Source organism: Poecile atricapillus, chromosome 6 (assembly GCF_030490865.1).
Source record: "Poecile atricapillus isolate bPoeAtr1 chromosome 6, bPoeAtr1.hap1, whole genome shotgun sequence".
Classification (NCBI taxonomy): Eukaryota; Metazoa; Chordata; class Aves; order Passeriformes; family Paridae; genus Poecile; species Poecile atricapillus.
This window is the reverse complement of record NC_081254.1, coordinates 25,487,281-25,503,620: the sequence shown is the minus strand read 5'-3', so window position 1 is coordinate 25,503,620 and position 16,340 is coordinate 25,487,281. Positions and strand designations below refer to the sequence as shown.

General features: G+C 57.1%; 2 protein-coding genes across 3 annotated transcripts in view; both read left to right on the top strand.

Moving 5' to 3' along the window:
- SFXN3 (sideroflexin 3) overlaps nt 1–2,579 on the top strand; it is a 4,937-nt gene extending 2,358 nt beyond the window's left edge. For both annotated transcript variants that reach the window (XM_058841072.1, XM_058841073.1), the window contains exons 7-11: nt 271–398; nt 517–566; nt 719–768; nt 1,239–1,286; nt 1,556–2,579. In XM_058841072.1, coding sequence (XP_058697055.1) covers nt 271–398; nt 517–566; nt 719–768; nt 1,239–1,286; nt 1,556–1,652 — 373 coding nt within the window. In that variant the 3' untranslated portion in view covers nt 1,653–2,579. The remainder of the gene's footprint in view (nt 1–270; nt 399–516; nt 567–718; nt 769–1,238; nt 1,287–1,555) is intronic.
- A 5,842-nt stretch (nt 2,580–8,421) lies between these two features.
- On the top strand, nt 8,422–13,977 carry KAZALD1 (Kazal type serine peptidase inhibitor domain 1). Its single transcript, XM_058841548.1, has 5 exons — nt 8,422–8,540; nt 10,011–10,611; nt 11,825–11,985; nt 12,951–13,098; nt 13,302–13,977. Exons 2-5 carry the CDS (start codon nt 10,110–10,112, stop codon nt 13,385–13,387), a joined length of 897 nt encoding a protein of 298 aa, XP_058697531.1. The 5' UTR covers nt 8,422–8,540; nt 10,011–10,109; the 3' UTR covers nt 13,388–13,977.
- Nucleotides 13,978–16,340: the final 2,363 nt, after the last annotated feature.

Below are 16,340 nucleotides of genomic sequence, written 5' to 3'. Positions count from 1 at the left end.
CACTGGTGAGGAATGCAGGGACTTCCTTGCTCTTCCTCGCTGTGAGGGGTTGGCTTGAGGGTACAATCACCTGATTGCAACCTGGGGGGTTATTGGTGCTTATACAGTCCTATTGAGGACTGCTGCCAAATAAATGTGGGTCCAGCTGAGACCTCCTATGATTTTAGTGCAGCTAGTGGATGGGGTACAGGAGGATGCCAACCTCCCTTGGAGACATGTCCCTGTCCTGTGTCCTGTTCCACTCACCCTTGTGCCCCTCTGTCCCTGCAGAGAACTCAAGCTGGGGATCCCTGTCACGGATGAGAATGGGAACCGCCTGGGCGAATCCACAGCGGCAGCCCAGAAGGCCATTTTCCAGGTGGTGGTGTCCCGCATTGGCATGGCAGCGCCAGCCATGGGTGAGTGTCCCCTCCTCCACATGTGTTGGGAGATTGCAGCTGATCCCTGGCAGCCTGGGATGAGGTCCCACTGCTGGCAGGGATCACTGGGAGCTCATTTCCTTCCTCCCTGATACAGCTATTCCGCCAGTGATCATGAACATGCTGGAGAAGAGAGCTTTCCTGAAGGTACCAGTGAGCCTGGGGTGGGTGGGTGGATGTAGGGACACCCAAGCTTGGCACATTGTTGGCACCCCTCAGGGCTGGCACCCTATTGGGGAATAGACACCTTCTCACCCTGTTGATTGCACTGACACACATCCTCTCCCTGTCCCTGGCAGCGGTACCCGTACCTGAACGCTCCCCTGCAGGTTGGCCTGGTGGGACTCTGGTAAGTCCTCCTCCACCGATGGGCATTGCTACCCTGGGCACAGACCAAGCCCAAGTGTATGGGATGGTGCTGCTGGGAACCCTGCTTGGCACTGGGCGGGGAGAACTACCCGAGTTTCTTGGGGGGGTGCCAGAGCTTGGCCAGGCTAGTGGCACCCCAGGCAGATGGAATGGGATATGAGGCTCTGGGGCCAGGAGTTGTTTTGCTTCATCTTGGTATCTCTCAAGCCTGCCACGGGCTCCTGCTCAGCATTGGTGTTCCCCCACATCATCGGGGGACAGACTTTGCCTGCCGCACCTCAAGAGCCAAATGCAGGGTTTGGAGCTTGGAGAGAGCATCTTGTAGCCCTTTCCTGGCTGAACACCCAGCACAGCTCTGGGCTGCCTCATTGTTGCTCTGGGATCAGGCCATGGGTGGGTGTGGGTGATTTATGCAGCCCAGCTTCACCTTTTCATGTCTTTCCCTTGCAGTCTGGTGTTTGCCACCCCGTTGTGCTGTGCACTCTTCCCACAGAAAAGGTACAGAAAGGCACTTTGCCTGCACATGTGGCTTCTGTGTGGGATGGGGGTGCTGTCTGACTCCCGGGAGATTCTTTTGCTTCTTCAAGCAGTCAGGGGCTTAAACCTGTGCACAGACATCTCACTGCACAGTTAGCAGTGCAGACCCAAGGGCCTCTGCTGGGCCATGCTGGGGACGTGCATCCCCATGGGTGCAGCAGGTAGTTTCCAACCCGAGGCCATCAGTGGGTTTACCCCCTCCATCCTCTGCATCTCTGTTTCCCTTACAGCTCAATGCCTGTGAGCAGCCTGGAGCCTGAAGTCCAAGATCAGATTCGGAAGAAAGATCCAAGGCTGGAGACCGTCTACTTCAACAAAGGGCTCTGAGCAGGGTCCTGGGGTGGCCAAGATGTGCCCCTGGGATGGCCGAGATGAGCTCCGCGGAGCTGCCAGGCCATTGCTGAGCTTCGCCCTTTGGATCCCCTCGGGGTGCTGCTACTTTCCCTTGGCCATTCTGTGTCCATAGGTCCCAGGTGCTCAGCCCTGCTTCCCGGGGTGCCTGCAGCCATGCAGCACCACACCTAACCCTGTTCCCGTGCCTGGCTCAGCCCTGCCCTGGGGACCGCCTGGCTGGCACCCTGGGGCACTCCTCCCCTCTGGGTGTGCCTGTAGCTCTGTGCAGTGCACAGGGAAATGCAGGCAGCAGCACCAGAGACCTTGTGAGCTGTAGTAGAGGAAAAAAAAAAAAAAGTGGGATGAGGAAGAAAATGGTGCTCCCCAGCTTTAGGAGGCAGCAGAGAATCAGCAATTGAAAGTAGAATAGCTCTGCAGGTACTCTACAGTGCCCAGTGGTTCAGCAGCTGGTACCTGGGGATGGCAGAGCAGTTTTTGGAGAGGAAAACTCCCCATTGCCAAAATAGTTGGGGGTGAGTGATCAATTGCACGTAGTGACTTGAGCTCAGAGTGGGGAACTCTCCCAGCCCAGGCGTGTGCTCCCATCTCACCTTCTGCTCTCCTCCGGGCCGCTCTGGGCATTTAATCTGGCTTTCTGCTGCTTCTATCCCCAGAGCAAATGGCACATTTTAATCCCAGTAGAGTCTTGGTTTTTTTTATCATTTTAATGCCATCTGTGTTCAGGGCTGGGCTTCCCCTGAGGGGTTACTCTACCCCCTCCTGGAGTGCTTGCTTTCAGGTGGACCTTCTCAATAGCTTTAAGTGCACTGTGGTTTCCTCTAGATATTTTTGATATACATATAATGTACCTATATATACCATACAATAAAAGCAGATTGTTTATACAAAACGAACAGCAAAGAGAAGTGTGCTGCTGGCTTATTTGCTTATGGTGGAAAGGGACTGCCATTGGGGTGAGGATGGGAGCAGGAGAGAGGGGCAGGCTGGCTTTTGGGGTGTCTCTGCACCCCCTGGGGCTGGGTTCTGCTCCCTGCTTTCCAGCTGACTGCCTTTGCAGCAGCCCTGGCTGGCCTGGCATGTGGTGAAGCTTATCCAGCTGTCAGGAGGGCTTTTTTTAGTACAGTCGGCTTTGGAGCTCGCCACTGCGCAGAGAGCTTTGCTAAGCTGCTGCTCTGGATGCTGCTGGTTTGGAGAGGCCAGAGCGTCACCCTGGCTCTGCCCACACTCACACCCCCTCTTGCAGCCTGCTCACAGGACAATCCCAGCCCTGCTCCTGCTCCTTCCCTGCAGGACTATTTTTATCCCACTTTCTGTGTACAACTATGGGAGAGCACACTGGAGGGCACATCGCAGGACCCTGGCAAGCCTGCGGGCAGCAGCTGCCTGTCCCTCAGCTCTCTGTCCCACCAGGGCAGCCAGAAGCAGCCGTGGATGTCCAGCCAGAGAGAGGAGGGATGGAGGCAACCGTGCTCTGCAGTGCCCCGTGCTGAAGGACAGGAGCGAGACCGCTGCAAAGGCCAAGATGGGCAGATACAGCAGGGACGAGATAAGGGCCAGGCAGCCCAAAGCCACCCTGCACCACAGCTTGCACAGCTGGCAGGGGCTGGCAGAGGCTAGGCTCCAGCTGCTGCCCTCAAGGGGCAGCCAGGAGAACACCTGCACCCAGCACCCACCCACCCAAGGTGGGGAAGTGAGTGGATTGGGACAGGCACATCAGTGATCTGTCCCCCTCCTTCTCCCGGCCACGGAATATTGCAAATATCTCCCCTGAGCCAGCCATTGGCGGCTTATAAATAATGCAGCCCCTCGCCGTGCAATAAGGGCTTGTCAGTAGCTATTCTGCTCTCATAAATTAAAGATGAAAAGGTACAAGGCTCTTGCCAGAAAAATGAAGACAAATTTTTAATAGCTTGCCAAGACACAGGGAGATGGAGCGCTCAGGAAAAATGAATTACGTTTTTATTATGTGTTTTATTGTGGTGTAATTGAACGGGATTATCTGAGAATACAATATATTTCCAGAGGAGCTTAAAGAAAACAAAAATAATGATGACACCTGCCTCCTCCCACACGCACCACCCGGCTTTGCAGGGACACTCTCCTTGTGTGTGCTGGCTGGGAGCTGGCCCTGAGCTGCTGGTGGCCACAAGAGGCAGAGATGGAAATAGGAGGCACACAGGACCAGAGACACAGATGCTCGGGGTGGCTTGGTCCAGCTGAAAGGGTCTGGCCGGGCTGAGCCTGGGCTCACCCCAAGAGCCCCCCAAGAGCTGTGAGGCTGGGATACAGGGTGGTGTAATGTGGCAGTACTCAGCCACACAGAGCCACTGAGTGTCTTTCATCTGTCACCTGCTTTCATTCTATCCTGAGATTCCCCCTTGGTCTGTCCCACACCTGCACAAGCTGACACCACTGGGCAGGGACATGAAAAACTCAATTCTGGAGCATTGCAGGTCTGGGGTGCTGCCCTGCAAATCAGCCACGGTGCCTGTTCTCTCCTGGAGCCGGCAGCAGAGCAGTGAGCCCACAGACTCTGCCACTTCACTGCGCTCGGGGGAACCTGTCCCCGTGGATTCTCCTGATTGGGGAAGAGAAAACTCATTTGGCCAGTGAGTTTTGGGGGATTGACAAGCCCAAAAGGGACACTGCTGCCTCTGCAGTGGAGCCTAGGATGCAGCAGTGGATACTCTGTGCCTTCCCGAGCTGGCTCATCACAAAGGTCAAGGGCCAGTCCCAGAAAGACAGCAGCTGGATATCCCCAGAGGTGTTGGGGGTGCTGGCCGGCGCTGGGCTGGGGACATCGATTGGTCCCTGGCATTTTTAATGAGCTGCCCGACCACATGCTTTAACCTTGCCCATAATGAGGGCGAGCGGCAGCAATTCCTACCGCCTCAGCCGGCTCCCCCAGCCTTAATGAGCTAATCAATACTTGTTCTCAGCTTAATTTCCAGCTAATTGCTCTTTAATGACGCCTGGAAATGGGCAGCCTCTTGCAGGGGGGAGCGGGCAGGCTCCCCCTCCCCAGCTCCCGTCCCCAGTGGCAGGGGGTGCCGGGGTGCTGGCAGCGGGTCACCTTCCCTGGCTGCGTCCCAGCCCTGCTGGCGCTTCTGGAGCCTGGGGAAAGGGAGGGTGGCAAAGGCGACAGCGGGCGCGGTGCCACTGAGCTGGCAGCACCCACCCGGTCTGGGGGGGGGGCATGCAGCCCGAGCAGCAGGGCAGGCTGAACAGAGGATCCCACCACCACAGGGAATGTGCCCAAGCCCCTCAGGACACTGCATAGCGGTGAGGGGGCTCTGCCGATAGTGGGGCTTTTAGAGAGCAGGAAGGCAGGGGTGGTGGGGCTGAGGTGTCCAGGCATTACTCCAGGTTCCGCAGCCCCCACGGACAGGGTCAATGTCACCGCAAGGGGACGAGCGCAGCGGTGCCCTGGAGGTGGCAGCAGAGACTCCGCAGCCGCCTGCCCGCACCGCCAGCCGCAGCCCCGGGCCGGGCGGGGACACGCGGGGGCTCCGCTTTGCTGCGGGGTCCGGGTGTGGCAGGAGCCGGGCGGCTCTTAGGGCCGTGGAACCTGGCACAGGAGTGTCAAATTTGGCACGACCGTGCCAGTGCGGGGACATCCCAGGAATGCAGCCCCCGCCGTCTTTTCGGTTCCTGCCCCCGGGTTATTAGACTTGAGCTTGGATGGGGCTGGTGGGAAAACCTCAGGGAAAAGCATGATTCCTGCTGGGATGGAGCTGAGCCGCGGCTCTTGCCGGGGACCCCGGGCGGACTGGGCATCAGGCTGTCCCTGCACACAGCTGCAACCGCTTCCCCAAGAATTTGCTGACGGGTTGGTTCTTCAGAGGAATTCGGTCTGCAAAAGCCTGGAGAAACCTGAGCCTGGCTGCTTCCTAGCGCGGGTCCGGCCTGGCACGCAGGAGGGGGGGGACCTGCCTGCTGCCCATGCCTTGAACCCACAGTGGAACCTGGGAATGTGGCTGGGAACAGCTCGGCATTGGTGTGGGCTGGTCAGAACCGGGCTGTTTCAGGCTGTCAGAAAACAGAGCAGCAGGAAACAGAGACTGTATTTGATGTGAATGCAGAGATTTGGTTTATTATCAGAATGAGCCCCCCACAGCCCCAGGCAGTGTGCTGGCAACATTCTGTCCCATGATCTCTGGTGACATTTACTTCTGCTGTGACACAACCCACATCCTCAACCCCACCAGCCCAGCCCCAGTGCTGCCCTCCAGCCCTGCTGGACATTACGTACATTGAGTCACTTGGCCTAGGACTTTTTTCCAGAGTGGATTTTTCCCATGGCCTCATCTGCCAGAAACCCCAGATTGCTATGGGATGTCTGGGGGATCAGCCCAAAGCTTCAGGGAGGGGGTCAGTGGGCCAGGAGCAGTGTGGTACCCCTGACTGGATGTGATGTGTTCCAGTCTGATGGCAGAGCTCTGGAGGGATGCCAAGGATGCAGGCCTGCCAGGAGTACCCATGGACTCCTGGCTTCTATGGGACCATCACAAGATGAGAAACAGTGATGGGGAGCAACCCACTTGGAAGAGAGGAGGAGGCTTTGGTGCTTTAGGCTCAGCCTTCAAAGCCCAGTTCCAGGAGCTTCACTGGGCTCATGAAAAGTGAGGAAAAGGGAGAGATAACTAGCCATCACTGGTAGGGAGCCAGGAATGCAATTTACCTAAGTGCCAGGCCATGCAGGGCGGTGATCACCCTTTTCCCCACAAACTTGTCAAGCAATATAAGCCACAAACCCGTTTGCAGCCATGGCTGTGTTGATTGACTTCGGGTGTGATTGAGCAGAACTCCTTGTTAAGCACAGGTTACATCTTCCACCCCTCATTCATAGCTGCTGCTGTTCACTAACACATTCAATAGTCTCATTAAGCAGGAGGTTTAATTAACTGCCATGTTTGAGCTCCATCTTGTTGAGCTGAGCTAAGCAGCCCTTGGCTTTCTGAGAATGGGTTGTGTTGCTCCACAACTGGAGTTGTTCTTGCTCCGATCTGTGTTTGGATTTCACTTTTGGCCAGGGGTTCTCCCCTGTTAGTGGCTGATGCTGCAGTGACACTCAGGTGAATTGAGCCACCCAGAGGCCATGATAATGCCATGAAGATAAGACACACCAAGCATTTGGGCCATGGCACATCACAGGAGAAGGAACCATGTGTGAGAAAGGACAGCAGCAATGTGACCTGCCCCCCCTTGCCGAGGACAAGAGACACAAATAACCAGAAATACTGATGGTCTGTTCTCAGCAGTGCCTGGGATTTCAGTGCTGGCTCTGTTTCTGTGCTGGCCAGGAGCTTTGTGAGCGGGAGGTGGCATAATGGGCCAGGCTTGCTTCACTGCTTTGCCCTCTGTGTGGAGCAGGGGCAAGTAAGTGTGTGTTTGGTGCAGGAATGCCTGAACATGCAGGCAGTCATTCACCCCAAAGTGGGAAGGGTGGTATGGCAGGGATAGCCCAGGAGGCTCAGCACTCCGGTCTGAGCCACCTGCAGTCTGTCTCCTCTCTGCTCAGGCTCTGACCCAGCTCTGAGGCTGCATGTAGGAAAACCTCAGCCCTTCCTGACTTTTTCCCTGCTCCCAAAACAGCTGCAGCCCCAGCTGCTCAGCAACTCGTGGACACTGGACCTGAAAACTTGTGGCATGTGGGGACCGAACTCAATAGGCTGGACAAGGGGAGCCAGGGAGGAAGGCAGCCCTGAGCCAAGGGGCTGGGGGCCACAGAGGGGGAGTGGGATGTGAGGCTGAAGGCAGAGCTGGCAGGAAACCCCCCTCTGCAGCAGGGGGCTGGAGCGGGGAGTTTGGCTGGCAGAGACAGATTTAAGGGGGCTGAAGCCTGCTGCATTTTCCATCGTTAGACATGGCTGGATTCACAAAGTGATCAAGCAAAAGCCCTGGAACCCGGAACAAATTTGCAGGAGGGTGTTGGAAAGCAGAAGCAGATTTTTGCAGCATGGTGAAGGAAACCAGATCCTTAGAGGGGTCCCGATTTGCTTGAGCTTCATGAGGGAATTCAATCCCACAAATTCCTTGCCTGGAGAGGAGCGGGCTGTGTGATCCCCCCCGGCATGGCATCCGGAGCAAGATGCAAATGCAAGTGCGTGTTTGTGCTGCAAAGGCATGCTGGGTCCCCCACTCCTCAGTCAGTTCCGGAGGGAAACTGAGGCAGGGAGCAGCAAGACAGGTTGCTGGGGAGGTCTGGAGCCCCAGCCCTGTGCTGGGGCACTGCTGTGGCAGGGAGCAGCCCCACCATTGCTCCAATAGTTCCACTCCAGCCAAGGGAACACCGTGGTTTACACCCCAATATCCCCTTCAGATGTGGCTCCTGGTGTGGGGCGAGCACAGACATCCCTCGGCAGTTATCCCCCCATTTACTTACAGCAGCTGCTCAACTTTTCAGTCTATGTTTCCCAACCAAATTACAGGTTGAGAGATGTTTTGACCACTTCCTTAGCCATGCCCACCTCTCCCGTTCACTTGTCCCCAAGGACTGCTGCCAAGCTGGACGGCAAAGTCGCAGTCCCAGTCCCCCCCTGCCCCACGGACGGGGCGGAGCATTAACCCGGGTCCCGCACACGACTGGGGGTGATTCCAGAGGGGAGGCGCCGGTGCCAGGGAGCGGCAGAGCCCCGTGGCCAGCGTGCGGTGCGTGGCGGGACCCCGGCAGGGAAGGGGTGCCAGCCAGCCCGTGTCCCGGTCCAGGGACGGGCCACGGGCCCGGAGAGGGGCGGGGGGATTCACGTCTCGCTGACATCACGGCGGTGCTGGAGCGGCCGGGGTCCAGCAGCCCTGGGGGCCAGCAGCCCCGCCGCCACGGCCACTGCGCACCCGCGGCCCCCGGCACCGGCGCCTCCGGTAAGTGGCGGCTCATGGCGGGGAGGCTCCTGGGGGACCCCAAGGGACGTCGTGCCTCTTCCCAGCACTGTTCCAGCACCCCCAGCGCCTGCACCCCAGAAGTGAGGAGCCAGAGACCAACTCTGCAATTCCCCCGTACCCTTTCTCTGGCCCCCCACATCCATCGGGGATGGAGCCTTACTCCGCACAGACTGGGGTAGGGTGGGGAGGGGCTCCGGCGCTGGGACCCTCTGCCCCTTTCCACTCCTGGGGTGCCTGGTGGGCTCTGGAAAACGGGTCAAATATTCACGGTTTGTAATCCGGGGGATGCATACGTGTAACCCACTGTCCGGGCCACCCCCACCCCAGCGCTGCGCTGTGTTAGCCTCGAGAGGGGGGATGTAGCTCGGGGGGCTGCAGCTTGCCCTTGGGTGCTGTTCTCAGGAGGGGAGGGAACCTAGGCAGACAAGCTGTCCCCTCCCCAGCCCCGCTCGCTTATGCCCTGGGGCAGAGGACCGTAATTTCACCCCATCTCAGGGAAGGCAGCCAGGGTGCGACGGGGTCAGGGAGGGATGTTCTCAAAGGGTTGGTTCATTGTCACCCTCTCTGGGGACAGGCTCTGAGATGCCATGTTTTTCCCCGCAGGAGATATAGGAAACACGGAGTAGATCAGCTTCTTCTTACCCTGAGTAGGTTATGCAACCTTGGGGTTTGAGGGCAGGGACCGTGCTGTGCTGGTACAGGCTGGCCACGCTGGGTTGGCTGTCAGTCCAGGGGTTGTTCACCTGTGCACTGAGCTCCTCCGTGCTCAGCCTCAGTTGTCTGTGTGATAACTGAGGGGGTCACAAACCCTTGTAGGGAGAGGCCATTGTTTCCCCTGCTCGAGTAGGTGGTGCCTAAAAAGAAGGGTTACAGCACGGGGAGGGAAGGAGAGCAAAAGCCAGGCATGACTGGGAGCATCCTCCTGGCTTGGCTCCAGCACAGAAAGAGCACCTTGTCTGCAGGATCAGCCACTCCATTGTGCTTGTATGGATAGTGAGGGAGGAAAAAAGGGTTCATGACTCTTGCAAAGCAATGGGGAAAGGAAAGGGGCTTGAGAGCAACTTTCTGACAGGAGACCAGGAGCAGGATATGAACAAGCTGAACCACAATGTTGTAGAACAGCCTGTCCAGTGCCCTGCCAGCCCTGTGGCTTCCCAGTCAGAGGAGGCTGGACTTTGCTTGCTGGGCTGCCAAGGGAACAAGGATGAAACCTGATGGGCTGGGGTCACCAGCACTGTCTCTCCAGAAGGTGTTCGGTGTCTCAGGGCAGGAGCTGGTTGGGGAGCTCCAGGGTGCAAAGGCCGTGACTGCAGGGCTGGGGGTGAGAGGGGCTGGGACCAACCCTTCCCCACACGTAAGGCAGTGCTGCTGCTCAGAGCAAGCCAGCCAGGAGAAAAAGGAGTGGGAGACACTTCCTATGTCAGTAACACACTTTGTCCCTCCTCACAGGCCAGGATGGCTCCTCAGATCTAGACAGGGAGACCAGAGCAGTGCCAGAAATTGCCATCCAAGTGACAGTGGGATTGGGATAGAGGAGCTGCCGTGAGGATGTCTGAAGCCAAGCCCCTCAGCGTCTCTTGCCTTGTGCTTTCAGTGCTCTCCTTGCACTGGGCTTTGCTCCAGCTGGGCCAGGCTTTTCCCAGCACCTCTGACTACCTCCAGCGGGGCTGGCAACGGCTGCTGGAGGAAGGGGAGGGCTGCTCTGAGTGCCAGCCAGAGGAGTGCCCGATGCCACGCGGCTGCCTGGCTGGCACAGTGCGGGATGCCTGTGACTGTTGCTGGGAATGTGCCAACCTGGAGGGACAGATCTGTGACCTGGACAACACCAACCACTTCTACGGCAAGTGTGGGGAGCACCTGGAGTGCCGGCTGGATGCAGGGGACTTACGTCACGGAGAGGTGCCCGAGCCCCAGTGTGCCTGCCTCTCCCACCTGGCCCTCTGCGGCTCTGATGGCAAAACCTACGCCCAGATCTGCAGGTTCCTGGAGGCTGCCCATGCCCACCCTGATGCCAACCTCACTGTGGCCCATGAAGGCCCCTGCGAGTCAGGTAGTGGCCCTGGCACTGTGGGAAGAGACAAACAAGGGGGTCTGGCTTAACTGTTTCACCTGGAAGGAAAACCACAGGGACTGGACTGCACTGGGCGCTGCTCCATGCAGTGTCAGGCTCCCACTAGTCCCCTCACCCTGCTGATCAGGGAGAGCCCCTTGCAGATCCAGTGCTTGGAGAAATCTGGGAGCAGCTTTGCCAAGAGGGAGTGGAGTTTATGGGAAGCAACAAATCCTGCTGGATCAGATTGGGAAGTTCCAGGGAGCTGTTAGCGAATTCTTGGCGGCAAGGCTGGGTTCACACTGGCCTGCTGCTCCCGAGAAATGTGTCTGCCTCCTGCAAATAGAAACCAGGGTTGGTTTGGCTTGGCTGTGTGATTTCCATCTCCCATTTAAAACTCAGGTAGGGGCTCAGAGGGGACAGTCTAACAGGAAAGCCATGCCCCATCCTGCCCAGCCTGGCACAGGTCACCCTGTGCTGTCACCGCAGCCTGAGGGGTGTCAAGGGTGACCTTATTTTCTGTAGAGCATCATGTTCTTGAGTGTTTTCCCAGGTATATTTGGAGGTGGAAACCTTCCCTTGAACTCTGGCTCATACTATGGGCCAGGTCATGAAGCAGGTGTGGGTAAGAAGCATGGTCCTCACTTTATCCCTCCAGGGAAGGGATGTGGGATCTCGAGCTGTTGGCTCCATCCAGGAGATGAGGACCTGCTGACTCCCTTCATTGCTGGCATGAACCCTGTGTCAGAGCAGAGGCCTCATTTGGCTGAGAGCTCAACTACCTCATCCATCCTCACCAGCCTCAGGCTGGATGAGTGCCCCCTGGCCTTCCTCCCACAGGAGGAGCATGTTCTGATTGCTCAGGAAAGCTTTGCTTTGTAACATTGCTGTCATTGCACTCTTCCTGCTGCGTGTGTCACTGGAGCATCATTGCAGAGGTGGGGAAACTGAGGCCAGCAGGGATGGCAGCCCTCCATGGACTGGTGGGGGCAGATGGGGAGGGAGCTCCCAGTCCCAGCTGTGAGGGGGGACCATGTCCTTGGGAAGAGTGAGGGTCTGCCATGGGAGGGAGAGCAGGTATGGGAAGGGTCCCAGCATCTCTGTGAGAACCAAATGCTGCTGCTCCAGAGACCAGCCCAAGAGAGCCCACGGGATCTGCCAAGGGTGGGACCTCTTCTGAGCCCACCCTGCTCTCCTCTACCCCCCTCCCCAGAGCCTCAGATCACCTCTCCTCCCTATGACACATGGAACATCACTGGGCAGGATGTCATCTTCGGCTGCGAGGTCTTTGCCTACCCCATGGCTTCCATTGAGTGGAGGAAGGATGGCACAGAGATGCTGCTGCCTGGAGATGACCCCCACATCTCAGTCCAGGTGAGCGGTGTGCCTAGGGCATTGAAGGTGACCCCAGGGTGACCCCAGTGCTTCTCAGAGCTCATGGATCACCAGGCCTGAGAGAGGCCAAGCCTGGCTGCCTGGGGACGAGAAGGGGTGACTGGAGGCTGTGTAACGTGAGGACTGGCCGAGCCAGGGCTGGTGTGTTGGTGGTAGGAGCCATCAGCATAACTCTCTTCTGTGATTTCTTCTGGTAATTTTTGAACTTATTCTTAGGGTCCTGCAGCAGGGAGTTTCCACACTTGCCTGCCTTAAGTTTGCTGTGTGTGCTGGCTTCACTTGCAGTCCCTCTGCCAGGGCTGGAAAGAGGACCTCCCGAGTGCCCTACAGCCTGGGTCCTCCTCTGGTCCTACCAGCACACTCAGGCACTTCCTGCCCTTTTTTCCCATCAGCAGGGCTTCCCTCCCAGAGCTGGCAGGCCCAGGGATCAACATCCTGCCTGCAGCCAGCCCCAAATATAGCACCCAGCTGGGTGTACCTAGCTATTAGAGGGTGTGGGCAGAGGCAAAGGGGCCATGCATCTCAGCCAGGCACCAACGGGGAAGAAACTGTGGTGAAATGGATGGAAGAAGCCAGAGGAGCAGGTGGAACCTGGCACTGTGGCCCCCTTCCATCTTTCTGTCCTTCAGGCCTCCCCATAGCTTGTCATAGGGTCCAGCTGAGGATCTTCACCCCAAGCAGGACTACCCTGCCTGGTTGGAGGAAACTCTACTGTCCTCCACCCCTGGCCACTGCACCATAATAGCAGCCTGCAAACACAGCTGCAGCCCAGCTGGGTCAGGAAAAGCTTATTTTTTCCTAGGGATAAACAGAAAATAGCATGGTTGCTGCCAGGGCAATCCTGGGACCCCACTGCCTGCTGAAACAGGGGACCTGGGGCTTTGTGGCACAGACTGCCCCTTGCTTCTGCCACAAGTACTGACAGAAACTCCCCCTTCTTGCAGTTCAGAGGTGGCCCCCAGAAATATGAAGTGACAGGCTGGCTCCAGATCCAGGGTGTGCGGGTGACGGACGAGGGCACGTACCGCTGCTTCGCCAGGAACAGGGTCGGGGAGGTGGTGGCATTGGCCAGCCTGACCGTCTTCACACCCGGTGAGCAATGTCCTTACCCTCATGGGGACACGGGAAGGGATGTTGGGCACAGTGCAGCAGTATGGCAGGAGCTGCTGGAGCATAGGGCTGTGCTGGGGGTGCCCCAGAAAGCTGCTGTGTGTGGTTTGGCTTTGGTCCTGGTGGGGAAGGGGACAGGCACAGCAGGGTGGCAAGGTGACATTGTCCCCATGCTGCCATTTCAGACCAACTCAACCTGACAGACTTCTCCCTGCTGAAGCCCCGCATGACACCTGTGGACTACGGGGAGAGTGAGGAGGACTACTACTAGCCCAGAGATGGCATGTTCGGCTGCAGAGATCACCTTGCCCACAGTGACCCTCCCTGGGGCTTGGGGACATCTCTGGAGCAAGCACCCTCCGGCCCACAACTCCTTTTCTGAACAATCCTGACACAGCAGCCTGTTTTTTGGGGTGGGGGATGGGGTGACACGTCCTTTTGGGGTGCTGGGGGACGGGATCCTGGCTGGTTGGCAAGGGCTGGGGACAGGGGCAGCTCTGCCTGGAGCAGGGTGGATCTGTCCTCTGGCACTGAGTGGAAACAAAATGGCAGGTAGGACACTGAGGGGGCAGCTGTGCTGTGTGTGATGAGGACTTGGTGCTGGGGATGGAGACAGCCCCCTTTGGGAGAGTGAGGCCAGGCAGGGGCATTATGTCCTGCATGAATAATTTTTGGGATGCTGGAGCAGAGAGCTGGGATCTGACCATGATAACCAGTGGGTCACCCTCCTGTCTGCTCTGTATCCCCCAAGCACAGAGACATCCCAGCTTCTCCCCAGAACCTGAGGAACCTGCTGCCAAAACACCCTTCTCTTCTGTTTTGTTTTTAATCAGAAAAGTAGTGATTTGAGGAAACCAGGCACTTGTGGCTTTCAGTGCTCTTTTCTCCAGCTGAACCGTCCTTGTGGTCAGAAACACTTTGGCCTTTTTTTGACTGACTTCATGTTTTCCCTTCCGTGCCTTTGACTGACTTCATGCTTTCCTTTGTCAGTTCGGTTGATGTTATTTAAAATATATATGTAGGCCAAAGCCAAGGCCAGCTGACTGTCCTGCATCCACAAAGATGATTATGGGGGTGAGGAAAGGTGCACTGCAGATGCTACTTTGTGCATTGTGGGGTGCATGAATTGAGGAGCCCTCCTACCCATCCCAGTGCTCACAGCTGGTCCTGGTGTGGGTCCTGCCCTTCTCACCCCACCTGAGAATGGGGGTACCCAGCAGACAATCTCCTGGGCAGTGATGATGCATCGACTCTAATCACTGTACTCTCATGAGTTTGGATCCCATCCGACTGCTGACCATTCTCATCTTGGGGTCCTAAGTTCTGTGACACTGGGGTCTCCACTGGTGACCACAGCCCTGTCAAGTGTGGAGCAGCTCTGGGCCTAGCTGGTAAAGCAAAGGGGTGCTCCAGTTTCCACTGGAAACATTAGATTAAAAAAAAAAATCCCAACTACCTGCCAGAGCTGGTGATTTAGAGCAAACTTTCATGTGGGGGAAGCACAGAAAGGAAGCTCAGAGCTGCACTGTGCTGCTCACTGCCCAGAGAAGGCCATCAGGACCCTTCCTATGCACGTTCTGGGGCTGAGCCCACATTCAAGGGGTGCTTTACCCCCTCAAAGCAGCATCATTTACAGAACTTCTGGTGCTCAAAACCTCTATATGGACCAAACCACTCCCAGTTACTCAGTCCCAGCTCCAGGGAGGTCCAGAGCTGCGGCAAGGAGCCAGACCCTGTGAGGAAGGAATTGGCCAGACCCCAGGCAGGAGCAGGCAGGATGCAATAAGGCTGGCGGCTCAGGTCCCGTGCTACTCTCCTTCACATGTTTTTTCTTTTCTTTTCTTCCTTTTTCTCTTGAGAGCTGGCTCAGATGACACAACTACAGCACTGAAACCTGAACAAGCAAATAAAAGGGATTTGTCTGGAACTGGCAGCAGAACAAAATTCCTGCAGACGGTGAGGCTGGGCCAGTCCTGGCCCTCTGCACCACAGCTTGATGGGGCACTGCTGCCCTGCCTGCTGGAGTGCCTATCCTTTCTGGCAGAAAACCCCTTCTCAGGCAGAGAAATGCAAAAGCCATTGATGCCTCAGCTTCTCCTTCCATCTAACAGCATAACAGAATCCTCCTGGGCTGCTCCATCAGAGTCGGAGGGTGTTCAGGAGGGACCAGGGACAGAAGTGTGCCATTGGCTTTTATTTTGCTTTTTTTGGGTGTAAAACATGCTTTCACAGAAGCTGGGCCTTTTTTATCCATCCTGATCCTTTTCCTGTTTTGCACACCAATGAGCTGGTGGAACTGGGCCACACTTGGGCTGAGGCTGCCACAGGGAAATCCGAGAGCGTCCCGGAGCTTCAGCAGTCAAGAGCTGCTTGCTGGGCTCCCTGCCGGTGCCCGGGGCTGGCCCCTGGCCAGGGCTGCCACGCCAACCCTCCTCAGGGCCAGGCTTGCCCTGCCTGTGTTGGCACAAATCCAGGTTGTGCCGGGTGTGGATGCAGCTTTGGTCTGGCTGGAGAGTGAGGGATGGGTCACACACTCTATCCCTGGCTCTCCACGTGTTCTGCAGGACAATGCCCTGCTGCATTTTGGTGTCAGTCCTTGCCCCCCTCTGCTTCACACCCCGTGCCCTCGTACCCTGTAGGGAGCTGGCAGGGGATGCTGGTGGTTCCTGCCTGGCAGGAAGAGCACTGGGGATGTGATGAGAGCGGAATTTGAGCAAAAACTCTTGGTCAAAATTAACCAGACCAAGGGCCTGTGTATCCCAGACTCCTTGGATCCCACTGTGGGAGAGGGCTGTCTGACTGGCAGGCTCTCCTCAAGGTGAAGGGCAGCAGAGTGGCTCCAGAGACACAGAGAGGGCTGGTGTCTCCTCATCCCAGCTCCCAGTCCTACCATTTCCAGTCACTTAAAAATTAAAGAAGCCAATATTGCTGCACAGCTGGAATCGCTCACTGCCACACAGCTTAATTGAGGTTATTTGTTGGCTCTAAAAGCATTTGGTCACCTCTGCTGCTGGCTGCTCAGATGTTTCCTGCAGCCCCTGTCCCAAGGAGGGGGCACCCCAGGCTCTGCAGATGCTGTTCTCAGCTCCATGCCCCTAGAGGGTCCCAGGGACCTGACCTAACCTGGTGTCCGTGTGGGATCAGAGGGTCTGCCCCAAGAGCATGCAGCACCAAATTCCTTCGCTGGCCGATCTTAGAGCAGCTGCTTTCTGGGAGCAGCTCCT

Excerpts from the sequence above, each read along its gene's own strand:
- KAZALD1 (XM_058841548.1), top strand. The coding sequence starts at position 10,110 with ATGTCTGAAGCCAAGCCCCTCAGCGTCTCTTGCCTTGTGCTTTCAGTG. Across the intron at positions 10,612-11,824 it reads TGAAGGCCCCTGCGAGTCAG|AGCCTCAGATCACCTCTCCT; the intron begins GTAGTGGCCCTG and ends CCCCCTCCCCAG. Across the intron at positions 13,099-13,301 it reads CCTGACCGTCTTCACACCCG|ACCAACTCAACCTGACAGAC; the intron begins GTGAGCAATGTC and ends CTGCCATTTCAG.